This window comes from Uranotaenia lowii, chromosome 2 (assembly GCF_029784155.1).
Source record: "Uranotaenia lowii strain MFRU-FL chromosome 2, ASM2978415v1, whole genome shotgun sequence".
NCBI classification, from domain to species: domain Eukaryota; kingdom Metazoa; phylum Arthropoda; class Insecta; order Diptera; family Culicidae; genus Uranotaenia; species Uranotaenia lowii.
Genome location: NC_073692.1, coordinates 167,867,058 through 167,883,420, shown reverse-complemented (window position 1 = coordinate 167,883,420; position 16,363 = coordinate 167,867,058). Strand labels below are relative to the sequence as shown.

Sequence of the window (16,363 nt, the reverse complement as noted above, 5' to 3'; positions counted from 1 at the left end):
TTGTGGAAAACTGTAGAGTGGATCGGAGACCGCTAGGAAATTTACTGAAAATAGTTGAGCGGATCGGGAGACCATTAGGAAATTTGCTGAAAATTGTTGAGCGGATCGGGAGACCGCTAGGAAATTTTGTGGAAAACTGAAGAGCGGATCGGGAGACCGCTAGGAAATTTACTGAAAATAGTTGAGCGGATCGGGAGACCGCTAAAAAATTTTGTGGTAAACTGTAGAGCGGATCGGGAGACCGCTAGGAAATTTACTGAAAATAGTTGAGCGGATCTGGAGACCGTTAGGAAATTTGCTGAAAATTGTTGAGCGGATCGGGAGACCGCTAGGAAATTTGTGGAAAACTTTAGAGCGGATCGGGAGACCGCTAGGCAATTTGCTGAAAATTGTTGAGCGGATCGGGAGACCGCTAGAAAATTTTGTGGAAAACTGTAGAGCGGATCGGGAGACCGCTAGGAAATTTACTGAAAATAGTTGAGCGGATCGGAGACCATTAGGAAATTTGCTGAAAATTGTTGAGCGGATCGGGAGACCGCTAGGAAATTTTGTGGAAAACTGAAGAGCGGATCGGAGACCGCTAGGAAATTTACTGAAAATAGTTGAGCGGATCGGGAGACCGCTAAAAAATTTTGTGGTAAAACTGTAGAGCGGATCGGGAGACCGCTAGGAAATTTACTGAAAATAGTTGAGCGGATCGGGAGACCGCTAGGAAATTTGCTGAAAATTGTTGAGCGGATCGGGAGACCGCTAGGAAATTTGTGGAAAACTTTAGAGCGGATCGGGAGACCGCTAGGCAATTTGCTGAAAATTGTTGAGCGGATCGGGAGACCGCTAGGAAATTTTGTAGAAAACTGTAGAGCGGATCGGGAGACCGCTAGGAAATTTACTGCAAATTTTTGAGCGGATCACGACACCGCTAAAAAAATTCCAGTAGTGACCAGCAGCTACGCCAATATCCAGGCCATGTGTTGAAATTAGACCTCCTGGTAAAGGAGCCCATAATATCATCGTACAAGTGAATAAACTGAAATGCACATGTTTGTTTGTAAGTGTGTGTGCTATGTTCCATTACTATTCAGAATTCGGTACACATAACGTTGGAAGAACGTCTTATAAAATCGTTTTACTACTTATACTGTAAATGTTCAGCTGGAAGCAAATTTTAAGAATAACTTTAACAAAAACAATACAATTCCAAAAATACGTTATTCATGAGTGGTATTTGAACGTTATCGCAACTGATTGCAGAACAGTTTTACTATATGATAGTTTTAACAGTTTTTAACAGTTAGATACATAACCTAACAACATATTAAAAATACGATCAATTCGGAATTAACGGTTCATGCAATGTATTTTACAATTTCTATAACAGTTAGCTTAAAGTTTTATCTACGCCTTATCAAATCGTTTTGCAATTGTTTTAATATGGTTAATATGCATTGTCTTTTTACAGATTTTGAAAAAAAAATCGTTGAAAAAAATAAACCATTTGAAAATGTCGTCTGCCGGAAAATATGTTCGGGCCCCTAAATCCAACAGCGATCCCGAAGAATACGGCGAAATGTATGGCGAGTGGTCGTCAGATGACATGGAGTTTGAAGAACGTGAAATTCCAATAAACGAGAAACGTGAATATAAAAAAAGTGAAAACCAGGAATACATCCAGAAGATAGAAAAACTGCAGAATACTATAGATAAATTAGTTAAAGAGATGAACACTTATCGCTCTCGTGAAGATGACGAGTCGGTCAGAAGTTCTGCGCTTTCTGATGAAGATCTAAGCTGGAACAATGCGAAGGTCAATCCAGGTTCATCAGCAAACTCTGGTAGTATTCGATGGGAAAATATAAAACCTTTCCCAAACGATGTTCCGGCAAACGCTATGTGGGAACAATGGAACAGGTTTATCGATCGGTTTGAGATCGCTACTTCCTTGGCAAATGTGACGGACCCTGTCAAGCGCGCTCAGACATTGTTCCTTTCGATGGGAGAGAAACTCCAAGGAATTACCAGGGCTGCGAGACTTCGCCCAAGTCTGACCGAACCAAACTGCTACAACCTATTTGTCAAAAACATCGAAAAATATCTGCAATCAATGGTCGACGTAACGGCGGAACATGAAATGTTTTCCAATCTCCAACAAGGCATTGATGAACCAACTATTGCCTTCCATGCACGTCTTTTGGAAAAAGTGCGTCTCTGTCGTTATAGTCAAACGGATCAGGATCGATTCATTCGAATGCAACTACTTAAAGGAATGCGTAACCGTGAGGTGGCAAAGGCGGCGAGAATTTTTGGCTATGAGACGACTTTTATTGTACAGTCTGCGACTCGAGAAGAGGCATACATTCCGAAACCGTCACGAGTAGCTGAATCCAGCAGAGCATTCGTGGTGTCGCGAGAACGGAATCGGTTCAGTGGAAATAAACACCTGCCAAAACGCCGATATAATGATGCGGGCTGGAATTACCCGGAAAGGTATCGACAAGAAAGCGAGAACCATTTTTCCGGAGAAGGAAAACGTTTTCGCTGCAATAGGTGTAACCGTTTGTTCCACAAATCTGGAACTTGTCCGGCAACTAATGAGGAGTGTCGTACTTGTGGAAATCCTGGACATTACGCGGCAACGTGCAGGGAAAGAAATGCCACGTACATTCAGAAAAGGCAAAGCTCCATTAAGGAAAGATCGGGTGAAAAAGATAAGCATAGGTTCATCGGAGCCAATTTGTTTCCTACACGCAAAAGAATTTAGAAATTAATTTGTGTGTTCTGTAGAAAATACTTTACTTCCCTATAACTCATTAATTTCACGTAAAATCAAAGTGAACGCACACACCCATATTTTTATTTTTTTTAAAGCGTGCGCTCACGCACACAAATAAACATTCGATCCTTTCGTGGAATAAAATCATTCAGTGCTAAAAATTTTATTTGTCGCCGTTCTTTCTTCCGCGACAGCAAGTGCTGTTCGTCTCCGGATTGAAGAAATCATTCAAAGCGGGACTCAAAGTGAAACAGCAGAAGCACGAATATTTCCACCGTGGGAATTCCTGTGTTTCCTGCCTTCCGTATTAAACATCCAGAGGACCATTCGACGAATGGAGAATCACACCACTCGAATCAATCGACAGGTGCCATCTCGGCTGAGCTGGAAACCTAGTTCAGTAGCAACAGCTGCTGTTTCAGCAGAAGTTGAAAATTCATCAGTGTCACTTCTCTGCAATACACTCAGCAGCAGCAACCACAAAAGCAAAAAAAAAGATACATCCGGTAGGTACAAAATTTTAACGAGCCATTCAATTTTTTTAAATACTTTTCTTCCCAATAGCAACAATGGAATACGCAGCCAAATTACCCTCGTCTTACCACAGTCAGCTAGAGATAGTTCCGGAAGGAGAGATATCACAGCTGTCCGGCAGGAATCGGCTTCCGTCGCTGTCCGCAGGTTGAACAAATTATCACCATCCCCGTTCCTAGATTCAATATTCAGTATATGACAAGTACGTATAATAGGGACATCGACGCCTAACAGTCCTTAATTAATGGAATACCTCACTCATTTCAGGTGGCAATGTTGCTGAAAATCTGCTGCGATAAAACGATGGCTACGACACCTATTAGACGGAGTCCAACCTTTGATTCCATCGGAAAATATAGCAAGGTCGAAGACTGGATTCGAGGAAGGTATGATGCTTAAGTTGCTTATCTGCTAAACCATTCGTCGTCCTGAGTAGCAACGGATACTTCGGTACTCAAGTTTTCGTACATCATAATCTACATCGTTCGTACTATGTGTTGTGGATAAGCCTGTCATCGAACACGTCATCGACAAGCTGTTCAATCTCACTGAAAGTCGGCGAGGGTGTCAGCTGTCTTGAATCGCTACGTGTTGCCTGTGTCCGATGATGACCAAATCGTAAGTTCTTCTAAATTGATCCACTGAATACGAAAGCCAAAATTAAGATTGTTTGTGTTGTGGCCATATTTTAAATAAGTGCAGTTTCCTCCCCGTACACATTTGCGACAATTTAATTAGGGTTACTATAATTAATATTTGTTAATGACCCTTTAACAATTGAGGCCCTCAGAATCAGAGGGGTGAAAGTGTCAGAATAATCAAATTCGAGCTAAGTAGGCATGACTAACGATTCTTCATGTTTAAATGTGTGTTTGGTGCATAATTGAGATTTTTTATATTTTTTTGGAAATTTTTTTGGTTGAATTAAAACTGCTCGAATTCGAAAATACATGAAAAATCGAGCACCTTCACAACTTTGAAGCGCGTTTTCTCGAAACAATCATCTAAGCACTTGCACCCCTCTGATCCCAAGCGCCTCAATTGTAATTCGGGTTAAGAAAATGTCATTAGGGTGTATGGAAAATTGTAACAAAATAATGGTCCTAGATTATATATTATCCCGAAAAATTTGATATTCGAGGCTTTGTTAGATAACAGTACTGAAGGCGGCGTTAAGATGGTGTTCGAATTCCGTCTGATGGTAGAATTTTCACAGTTGGGCGCAAGCTCTAGGGCATTCGGTAGAAGCGTTGTGTGTGTATAATGCCAAATCTCAAATTTAGGCTCATCAAGAGTAACAGGGGTCCAAAGAAGGTTGCCTTCGTTATGATCTCATAATATGGAACTATTTCAAAGCCAAAGTAAGTTTTTACCTTCTATCAAGAACAAATACATAGGATATTTTGCTGATCCATAAAAAAGGACGATTTTTAATTCAACTTATTTAAATCAAAGCATAAGATTCAGTGAGAAGGAGGTTTCCCATGAAACATTAATTTTATGAAAAATGATTTTTATGACGGAGGAGCTAACCTAATTATTCCCCGCTTTTTCTGCTTAGCCCTCAACAATGTAAAAATTATTTTATATTGACTGTCCCAAGTAACCATAAGCGCCAATATAGCAGTTAGTTTCGCCAGATTTGACTCACAGTGCTAAGAGAGGGCAGATAAGATTGTTATTGGATAGCATTTTGACAATTCGTTAGTGCTTATGGTTTCTTGAGGTGATGGCTTCTCAATCCTAATTTTTTAACGAACCTCTATTGACGTGGAAAAGAACTCATCAAATGTAATAGATTTTCTCGAAAAAAAAAAAAAAATAATATAGTTGGATCCCTACTTGGGCCACCGCAACCGATGTGAATATTTTTCCGGATTGCATCATATATCTAAAATTCATATGATATGAAGTAATAGGCATCTCCTAATCAAAATTATAGTTCTTGTGCACATTTTGAACTAAACACCACTGTACAAGCTATAAGACAGAAATAGCTCAGATGACGCCTCACAATTCAACAAAATAGTTTCCGCGTTTAATGATAAAATATGCTAATAATTGGATTTTACATTTCGTGGATCTAATTGTGTGCTTCTTTGTATGGAGTTTGTGTTGCGAACCATAAAAAACAACGTTAAAATATTATGATACTATTATATACTAAAAATTTCGCTGAAATTGAATGCTCTTTAGTGAAAATTACAGCTTAATTTTCATTAACATTGCTGATATTTACATCGTTTATAGAATTAGGTGTAGTAATGCACAGTCCAAATTCAAAAATCATCATTCAGTACAGATTTCAGATTGAAATTCAATATTCTGATTTAGAATTAAAATCTTAAATACATAATTATGAACGCAACTTCAAATTTACGATTCATAATGTACATATTTACAAACTAAGATTTACACTCATAATTATATTTTGTCATCTACATTTTGAAATATTTCAATATCATTTTCAAAAAACAAATTTTAACTCCTTGGTAGAACGCTCGCTGTTATAAAATATATTATCTGATTTATTTTGGATTAACTATCCTTCCGAATTTTGGTTTTCTTGATCACAGTGTAATACATAACAGCATACAGGTAGGCGTTGTGTTGACTGACTGGCAGGTTGACTGACAGCAATTCTAAACATACCTTTTCCAGGCTGGCAGCTTCCATTTATTTCATTTCGAGTTGACGCTGAAAGTTGTCTACATTCTATTCCGGTGAAATAGATTCAAAAAGAAAAGTGTCAGTGCGTGGAAAGTCGATTGTTGGTGCCTTAACGATTGTTGCTGCGTATAAGGTACGTAAATTAACTTTTTATTATGCAACAATCCGATTCAATTCTTTCGAATTTAGTTCAGTTATTTAGTTAATATATAAGGATTTGAGGTCCAGATTCAATTTCCTATTAAGATTTTCTAGTTGTTTCTTATGAACTATGTTCAAATCATTGAGGCACTAGGATCAGAGTGGCTGATTATGTTACTCGCATCTCTCCGGCACCATACCTTTTTGGGTTTTTTTTTATTAGGTCGTGTATGTACTTTTTATATACGATCGAAAAAAATTGTTAATTATAAAGCACCAACTTTTTTTTTTTTATTTCAAGGAATTAATAGCAAGCTGTCATTCTTCCCCAAAAAAAAAAAAAATAGTGCCAATAATTTTGGATTCTCCTCTTGTTCATCCCAGCTTTACCCTACGGCACTGTCGAGATCTTGGCTGTAATTTTTGATTATGATTATGACTTAAAAAGCAATCAACAATATATCAATGAAATATGATCGAATTCTTTGAACAGCTATTTTTAAGAATCCTTAATAAAGAAGATTTTTTGCAATTTTCAAAAACGCGGGAAACCAAGCTGTTTTAACGAATTTTGTGTTCAATTTAAATAATTGATATTATCATCATTAACAAGACTGGTAACTTTTAGTCAATTTCATTTGATCCTCAATAACGTCTAGTAGTCAATGTCATCGAAAGTAGTCAGGCGGGAATGTAAACTTTTCATGACATTGTTGTTCTCCACTCGCATAACACACTGTTATCTTTCTATTTTGTTTTCTGGTTGTGTTAGGATGGATTTTACGTTATTTGTGGAGCAACAGTTGTAAAAATGACTCTGCTGCAATGATATAGGATTTGTCTATGAATCATGTGACCAACATATATTTGTGAATGTGAAGTGTTTGTGAATATCGTTTCTTAAGTTTTTTCCCTTAGATCTTAGCTTTTTTTGCCTTGAAAGCATAGGAGATGAAAAGCTCCAATTTGAGAAAAAATAGCTTAAATGTGAGAGATGCACACACGGATTCTATATCATTGCAGGAGCCTGTCGAAATGTAATCCATGACCGTAAGAAGCTAAATTTATAGCAAGAAAACTGATATTCGTTCAAATTGGTCATGACATTGTTAGCTTATGTCGCTGAACAAAAATCATTATCACATGACATAGATATGCAAAGCAGTATCAAAGTCGACTGATATTGGTTGGCTGACACTAACCATTCGCAGCTCTGTTCATAAAGTATGTTGCAATGTTCTCCGTTTTTCTTTAACAAATATTTTACGGCATCCTTGTTTAAAGCGTTGTTCAATTCAATTCCTTTTACCGTAAACAAACTTTTTCAAGAGCTTAATATTATTTTCAGGTTTATGTACAACATGAACACTTTACGTGGTTATTTGAAAAAGTCAGTATCTGAAGCCAAGCCGTCTTTTGAAAAAATCGACGACAATAAAACTCAGATTGGGCTGGAAAACGATCAAAAGAAACAGGATGTAAACAAACGTAAGAAACGTCGTAGTTGAGCTGCCTATAGCTCTCTGGATGACAGCAAAACATTAAACCAAGATTCGAAAACAACGGATTGCATTATATATCTAAAATTTATATGATTTGAAGTAATAGGCATCTCTTAAAAAAATTATAGTTCTTGGGTACATTTTGAACTATACACCACTGTACAAGCTATAAGACAGAAATAGCTCAGATCCCCACTCACAATTCAACAAAATAATTTCCGCGTTTAATGATAAAATATGCTAATAATTGAAATTCATATCTCGTGGATGTAGTTGTGTGCTTATTTGTATGGAGTTTGTGTTGCGAACCATAAAAAACAACGTTGATTTAGAATTAAAATCTTGAATTCACAATTATGAATGCAATTTCAAATTTTCGATTCTTAATGTACATATTTACAAACTAAGATTTACACTCATAATTATATTTTGTCTTCCACATTTGTGAAATATTTAAATATCATTTTCAAAATACAAACTTTAACTACTTGGTAGAACGGTCGCTGCTATAAAATATATTTTCTGATTTATTTTGAATAAATTATCCTTCCGAATTTTGGTTTTCTTGATCACACTGTAATACATAACAGCATATAGGTACACGCTCATTTTTATTTAACCATATATGGTTATACCAATTTTCTGGTTTTTTCTCAAAAACTATCAATATTGTTTTTTTAAAGATTATTTCTTTGCGAAATTTTAACCATTTTGGCAGTTCTCGTGTATTAACCACAAAATGGTTGAAACATTTCTTCGCCATTTTGGATTTAACCGTGGAGCAAACCGAACGCGTTTATTAAAATTTGTATTTTTTTCGCACGAATAAAATGTTTCATAGTAGTATAGTAAATCTGTTCCTGCGATTCGGATGAAGCTGGGGCTGGTCGGTCGGCGTCTCTGCTGGAATTGCGGTCGATATCGCTGTCTCAGGAAACTCCCGGTTCATTCAGTACTAGAAGCAAAAAACTTGGATTGGTAATTTTTCTTGTATTCGGTTTTCAATATTTCATTTATTTAACTATTGGACTTTTTTTCAGCCTGTCAAAATTATTTTGCCAATTTTTTGGTAAATTTTGGCTATATCCGTCGGTGAAAATCAGTCAAAAATGGGAAATAAGCCACTCCGAAAAGCTCCGGTCGGAAGAAATCAGCATCATGGGAATGGCACAGCAAATGGTCCACATCAAGCGGGAAGTGAACAAAACTGCCTGTAAGTCGCTGTCCGTGAATCGGAAAACAGAACTCTGATCAATCATGGTCGGCTGATTCTGGGTTCCGGCACCGGGGCAAGTATATCGCTCAGAAGGGATAATGCACATGTTATCCAAGCTGGGATTGTCGTCAACATCGTCAACAGCATAATGAAAGAGGAACAGGAACAAGCTAAAGTTCGCAAGTTAGTCGAACTACAACAAATAACTTTATTGGGTAAGCATATTGAGTTATTTAACATTACCGTTTACTAAACTTGAAATGTTAATTCCCTTCTTAGTGACGCCATCTGTTCCGCCTATGCCTTCTGCAGAAATGTTAGCTAGCGGTGGCTCCAGTCCATCGCATGAAGTTCAGGAATTTTTATCGCTCAAAGAAAACGACTGTCTTAATGAGCACTATGATTCCGACAATATCCTTTTGGAAGATACCGATGAGATTGCTGGTGATGATGACGAGTTGAATGATCTGGAAAACGAAATCATCGACGACGAAGAAACACGGTAAAATTTCAAAAACATAGACGACGATGACAATGAATCTCCTAGCAGTAGAACCATTGAATGGCCGAAGGTTCCCGGAGTGCCGCTTCCTCCGTTGAAAGATCTTCCACAGCCTTCCATGCTTCCCAGCATTGCTGTTGTACAATCGAACAAACAGATGGACGAACTAACTCAAAAAATGGATCGGCTGTTAGACGTAGCAGAATTCCTCGACAAATAACTGAACTGCGTTCGCAAGTGTCCGATCTACAAAAAATACGTACAGATAATTCGAAGTTACTCAATGATACTCTACGGGAGATCGAATCCAACATTATCGAGCAGACCAGTTCGGAGAAGCGCACTTTGTCCGATATTCATAGTGAGAAAATCGGAACTATGTACAGCAAACATTTCAGCAGCTTAAACTTTACTATCATGAATTCACTAGAACCGAGATTGACGCTCCAGATTGTCAACCGAATCGGGAGCAGTTGCAGCAAAAATTCGATTGTGCCCTCCAAGAGGGTGTACAAAAACTATGCGTAATCAGGTGAGTATTATTGTTTTCTTTTTTTTTTTTAAATCGAAATCACCGCGTTGGTCTTGAATTTCTGTTTCTGGTGTGAAAATATTGCAAATTGTATGAACATTGAGTCATTTGTTTTATTTTTATTTTCAGGTAACTATTGATGCTATCGGTAATTCCGTCTATAAGAGTGTTCGAAAAGCAATGGAAACATCATTTCATGAAGCGTTACGAAACATCATTTTACCGAATTATGAGTGATGCTCACAAGAACTGTTTTGGCAGCTCAATAAAGAATTTTCAGCAGGGTTAAAAGAATGTAATGTTCAAAGTCATCCTTTTGAAATACATGATTCTTACTGTTATATTTTCATCTTGCAGACCTCGATAAAACGGAAACGTATTTATCATGCAGAAAACTGAACGAAGAGTTTGAAGCCGCGCTAAAAAAAACCGTTCAATAAACTGGGCAGAACTTAACTGTCAATGATCTATTCCAACCCGCCAATGTTGCAGCCTAGCGTAAAGATCTAAGCAATGATTCGAATGATTTCCAAGGCAATTAGCTTAAAATGATTTGGGAAAACGTAAGGGCGGAAATCGATAAGGGTTTGGAGGCCCAAGCCTCTTCTCTAGAGGACTCAGTATTGTCAGCGGTGCGGTCGCAAGCACAAACTCCAGCGCCCGCTTTTTTGGGTCATCCCGAACACATCCGGCAACTGCTAGCCACAGGGCGCATAAACGATGCATTCGTTATAGCTCTTCAGTCCAACGATTTGAAACTATAGTGTGATTCACAATAAAGCACGCCAATTACAAACAGGTGTTCAATCCATGTGCTCTAGAACAACGGATACTGCTGTCACTGATTCAGCAGATTGCAGCCGACATGTCCAATATTAACGACCTTAAGCACAGGTTTGGAATTTTGCTTGCGTTCCAGTTGATGTTTTAAACATTTTAAACCTTTTTCTTCAACAGGTTTCTCTCTGACGCCATCGTTAATCTGACCTTCTTCGACCACATTATGAATGAACACATTCATAAGGTCCTGCAGGAGGTAGCTCGTAACATACAGGCATTTTTGTCAATGAATCCCGAACACGTACTTGCTACCAGACTTAAGTTATTAATGATTGCCATCCAAGGCTGTAAATATGCCTGATCTTTGTGGAGGCAACACCAGTAAAAGGTTCGCGAGGACCTGGTAATGTTGAGCCGGCAGTTTGAAGAAAAATAAATAAGCTGCTTTTAAACCCGCATCTTTTTTCTTTTTCCAGTTGAAAACATCCCAATTCTAGTATTTTAAAGAAAAAAAATTACCTGTTTTCCTTCCATTCTGCGATATGGTTTAAAATAAACCGTTTTTTCAACTTCTCCGCAATAATTTCTTGCGGTTAAAAAGTAACCATATTTCCACTTCTCAAAAGAAGTCAAAAAATGATTTCTATGGAAGCAGTCAAAAAATCCCTTAACGCGGAAGGGTGTGAAAATGGTTACTTTTTAACGATAATTGGTTAAAGAATTTCGAGCGTGTTGGCGTTGTGTTGACTGGCTTCAGGCTGGCAGCCTCCATTTATTTCATTTCGAATTGGCGCTGAAAGTTGTCTACATTCTATTCCTGTAAAAAACGGTGAAATAGATTCAAAAAGAAAAGTGTCAGTGCGTGAAAAGTCGATTGTTGGTGCCTTAACGATTGTTGCTGCGTATAAGGTACGTAAATTAACTTTTTATTATGCAACAATCCGATTCAATTCTTTCGATTTTAGTTGAGTTATTTAGTTAACATATAAGGGTTAGAGGTCCAGATTCGATTTCTGATTAAGATTTCCCAGTCGTTTCTTATGAACTATGTTCAAATCATTGAGGCGCTAGGATCTCAGTGTGACTGACTTCGAGACACCTGGCCTCTTAGGTTTTTTTTCGTTTTTCATAATTGCCAGAACACCTTCTAACACTAATTTAGGATTGGGTGATTCCTTTGAGGTTTAAAAAGTTTTATTCTAAAAGAAAAATCATACTTTTAACATCACTTTTACCTAAAAAGCTGACTTATTTAATGAAAAAAAAATAACTTGTTTTCTTTTGATCCGACGATGTTACTCGAATCTCTACGACACCAAACCTGTTTGGGTTTTTTTATTAGGTCGTCTACCTACTTTTAAATACGAATAGTAGAAGATCGAAAAAAATGGTTAAATATAAAGTACCATTTTTTTTATTTCAAGGAATTTAATAGCAAGCTGTCATTCTTCCCAAAAAAATAGTGCCGATCATTTTAGACTTTCCACTTGGTCATCTCAGCTATACCCTTCGGCACTTCCGAGTTTTTGGCTGTAATTTTAAAGAATCCTTAATAAAGAAGATTTCTGCAATTTTCAATAACACGGGAAACCAAGCTGTTTTAACAAATTTTGAGTTCAATTTAAAAAAATTGATATTATCATCAATAAACAAGACTGGTAATTTTCAGTCGATTTCATTTGATCCTAAACAACGTCTAGTAGTCAATGTCATCGAAAAAAGTCAGGCAGAAATGTAAATTTTTCATGACATTGTTTTTCTCCACTCGCATAACACACTGTTATCTTTCTATTTTGATTTCTGGTTGTGTTAGGATGGATTTTACGTTATTTGTGGAGCAACAGTTGTAAAAATGACTCTGCTGCAATGATATAGGATTTGTCTATGAATCATGTGACCAACATATATTTGTGAATGTGAAGTGTTTGTGAATATCGTTTCTTAAGTTTTTTCCCTTAGATCTTAGCTTTTTTTGCCTTGAGAGCATAGGAGATGAAAAGCTCCAATTTGAGAAAAAAAAAGCTTAAATGTGAGAGATGCACACACGGATTCTATATCATTGCAGGAGCCTGTCGAAATGTAATCCATGACCGTAAGAAGCTAAATTTATAGCAAGAAAACTGATATTCGTTCAAATTGGTCATGACATTGTTAGCTTATGTCGCTGAACAAAAATCATTATCACATGACATAGATATGCAAGTATCAAAGTCGACTGATATTGGTTGGCTGACACTAACCATTCGCAGCTCTGTTCATAAAGTATGTTGCAATGTTCTCCGTTTTTCTTTAACAAATATTTTACGGCATCCTTGCTTAACCCTTTCCTTCCCATGGTAGCACAGGTGATCCACAACTTTGCACAGCTCGCATTTGAACTGGGCGCTTTGGATCAACACCATTTTCTCACCGAATATGAGTAAAGAAACATTGCACAAAATTTGAAGAAAATCGGTTCGCTAGGTTTTGCTTGGCAGATCAAAAGCTGCAAAAAAGTCGGATTTTTTTCGAATTTAAATCAAGTCGTCATTTGTTGCTCAATAACTTGACAAGTTTTTATAATTTCCTTGAAATAAAAATACTGACGTGCAGAAGGTTGCTTATGCAAGCAGAATCAAATGATGGTTTACTTAGATTTCAACTAAAACATATAAATTTTTGAGTAAGTAAAGTGGATCACTGGTGATACACTGGGAACAAAACGTACTTTTCTTCTTGGGAAGCTTCTTATCAATACTCAAGAAAATCATTTCGTCAACAAAAAAATTCGCTTCAGGATAGTTAATTCATCTGCTTAAATGACCACATGTCTTAAAATATTTGTAAAAGTTCGAGATTTTCTCGAAAAACGGCATGTTTTGTTTCCCTTGCGCAAAGTGTCATGGTGGCCAATTGTTCAAGGAAAAAATGAAAATTTCAGATATTTCAATAAATAGACTTTCGAGGGATGCGTATACCAAAGAAGTTTTTCATCAAATAGGATCGTTTTAGTTTGTGACCAATGAAGTGATGAAATTCCATGTTTTTTTGCAATTATTTCCTGTTTTTCATTTGCACCCTATGTGTTGTTATCTTCCCAATGGAACACATATGATCAACCTCAAAACCCAAATTTATCAAATGGATCATTAAAGTAGGCTTAAATTATGCATCTTTTGTTCTAGAACTTTAACTGTAAACCAATATTTCTATTTTTAAAACGTGAAAAACCTCGTGGGAAGGAAAGGGTTAAAGCGTTGTTCAATTCAATTTTTTTTTCGTAAACAAACTTTTTCAAGAGCTTAATTTTATTTTCAGGTGTATGTACAACATGAACACTCTACGCGGTTATTTGAAAAAGGCAGTATCTGAAGCTGAGCCGTCTTTTGTAAAAATAGACGACAATAAAACTCAGACTGGGCCAGAAAACGGTCAAAAGAAACAGGATGTAAATAAACGTAAGAAACGGCGTAGTCGAGCTGCCAATAGCTCTCTGGATGACAGCAAAACATTAAATCAAGATTTGAAAACAACAAAAACACCTAAAAAGAAAAAAAGAAATGTTTCAATTGATTCGATCCCGGATGAGTTTTGGGAAATAACTTTTACGCAAGAACAAACACAATGAATATCGTTCTTATCAATTAAAATTCGCTTAATTTTAATCAAAATCAATGTACCCGAACGACCCGGGTGGTTAAAAGGTCTCTTATAAATAATAATAATAATGTTAAGAGTAAAGATGCGAGTTGAGAATAAATTATAATAAAAATGACAATGATTATACAAATCAATATTTTTACCCCACTTTTAAAGAAAATATTCCAATTAAAAATTCGTATTCATATTCAGACAACAATGTACACACGAAGGCTCTACATTACGGCTTTTCGATCCATTGCTTCCTAAATATGCAAATTTAAGGCGAGAATTCGTGCAGGCGTTTGTTTGTTATAAAATAATCGTTTATTTATTTTTGAGTTTCTCTCTCGATCGTAACAAAAAATCGTTTTTATCGATTGTAACATAAAATCTTATAATTTTTCAAAAATCCTTTTTTATCCCCTATAGTTTATTCCGTTTGATAGCTTCATTTAACGAAAATCATTTACAAAAGTGATTTTTGTAAACATTCTACCGTTATAGATTAAAACACGCAAAACTAATATGTTTGGAATCTGAAAGAAAGGCTCAAATCCACTGTTAAGTGTATTAAACCGGGTTTTTTTCTTCTGAGTTTGAAATAAATTATTGAAAATGATTATCGTTATTCTGAGCTTAAAATTTTAATTCATTTTTTCGAAACACCTAGAAACAAAATTTCAAATAACCAGAATCTAGAGCTTTGGATTAATAAATCAGTACACACTGGTCAGAAATAGAATGCATAAAATGTAACACCATTTTGAAAAGAAACTAAAACCGAATCCCAAAATAAATTTCAGATCAGGTCAGAAATGATCCATGATTTAAAATTGTTTAGGAAAAAATGAATGATATTAAAACAAGAATTGAGATGTGTATTTCGATTAGGAAAAAATATTCATTTTGAACTTAATAGATTATCTTAAAAACACATACATGATGATTTAACTTTATTTAATAAAAACGAAAATACTTATTTTTTAAGAGTTCCAAATGATCAAAGTTAGAGTAAATCCTTTTTATATTCAAACTCCTCCATTTATCAAAACAAACGGCTTGAAAAGTTTATGTTCGAATGAAGTGAAATTGAAGTGAAGATAAAAAGACAAGTATTTAACATTTTTAGAGGAAATTTATTGAATAAAAACATCTTACCATTAAAAATCTTATTTACAGATTTTTGTTGATAATTCAAGAAATAGCCTTTTGGTGCCCACTTTTGATGATAAAATTGATTAGTTTCCGCGCCTTGAACTGGAATTTTATGTCAGGTTTTGTCTATAACCTCTGGTTTGGAGCTCATTAATTCAAAAATGAATAATTTTTGATCTAAGAGATGAATGAACTTTTAAATTTAAAGTCTATATAATCAAACAATCAGTTTTGAGTCAAATCTATTTGTTTGTTATACTTTACTTAATTCAGAAATTATATTTTCATGGTGATTATGATGATGCTGCTGATGATGATGATAATGATGATTATGATGATAATGTTGATAATGATAGTATATTCTCAATTTTACTACATTTTAAGAAAAATCAGCATAGGTACATGATTGCTCATCAACATTCATACATTTAAAGAATTGAGAAAAGTTAACAAAATAATATAAAACTATATTATAATTTCATACTAGTCAAAATGAAGATTTTTAATTTAATTTTTTCTAATTTGTTTTCTAAGAAAAGACGACAAAATTTTTTAAAATAATTTTTGCCTATTTTCAAAACTCGGATTTACCAAAAATAAATCTAAATAATCTCTTAAATTCATTGCACTTCTGAAAAATGTGAATTTTGTGGACTTATGTAATTTATCAAACTATTTTGAATGAAGAGTTGAGCATTTAGAAGAACAAGAAACACAAAATAAAATTGATGCTGGAATTTGTTTCTAGAAATTTCGTATCAGCATAAAATTGGTTATGGTAGCAATTTTTTTTTTCAAAATTATTGAAGTGTTCAGTAATAAAGTGCAGTTTGATTAGATAACCTTCTAAAGAATAACAAATTTTAAAGGCAAGGTAGGGTTTTGGAAGTCAAGATTTGAGATTCAATACATAAGGTTAATTAAATTGCAAATTGAAATT

At 35.6% G+C, this 16,363-nt stretch overlaps 1 protein-coding gene across 11 annotated transcripts; it reads left to right on the top strand.

Annotated features, from left to right (window-relative positions):
- Window positions 1-1,490: 1,490 nt before the first annotated feature.
- Window positions 1,491-14,564, top strand: LOC129747382 (uncharacterized). 11 transcript variants are annotated; one of them, XM_055741565.1, is made up of 12 exons: window positions 1,491-3,276; window positions 3,335-3,506; window positions 3,572-3,922; window positions 5,966-6,107; window positions 7,464-7,603; window positions 8,462-8,595; window positions 8,658-9,048; window positions 9,113-9,867; window positions 9,997-10,162; window positions 10,225-10,761; window positions 10,825-11,556; window positions 13,945-14,549. In XM_055741565.1, exon 1 carries the CDS (start codon window positions 1,502-1,504, stop codon window positions 2,756-2,758), a length of 1,257 nt encoding a protein of 418 aa, XP_055597540.1. In that variant the 5' UTR covers window positions 1,491-1,501; the 3' UTR covers window positions 2,759-3,276; window positions 3,335-3,506; window positions 3,572-3,922; window positions 5,966-6,107; window positions 7,464-7,603; window positions 8,462-8,595; window positions 8,658-9,048; window positions 9,113-9,867; window positions 9,997-10,162; window positions 10,225-10,761; window positions 10,825-11,556; window positions 13,945-14,549. The 11 variants fall into 11 exon arrangements, with proteins under 11 accessions (XP_055597540.1, XP_055597539.1, XP_055597535.1 ...); XM_055741564.1 differs by having other exon boundaries at window positions 8,459-8,595; XM_055741560.1 differs by having other exon boundaries at window positions 7,464-8,595; window positions 13,945-14,557.
- Window positions 14,565-16,363: the final 1,799 nt, after the last annotated feature.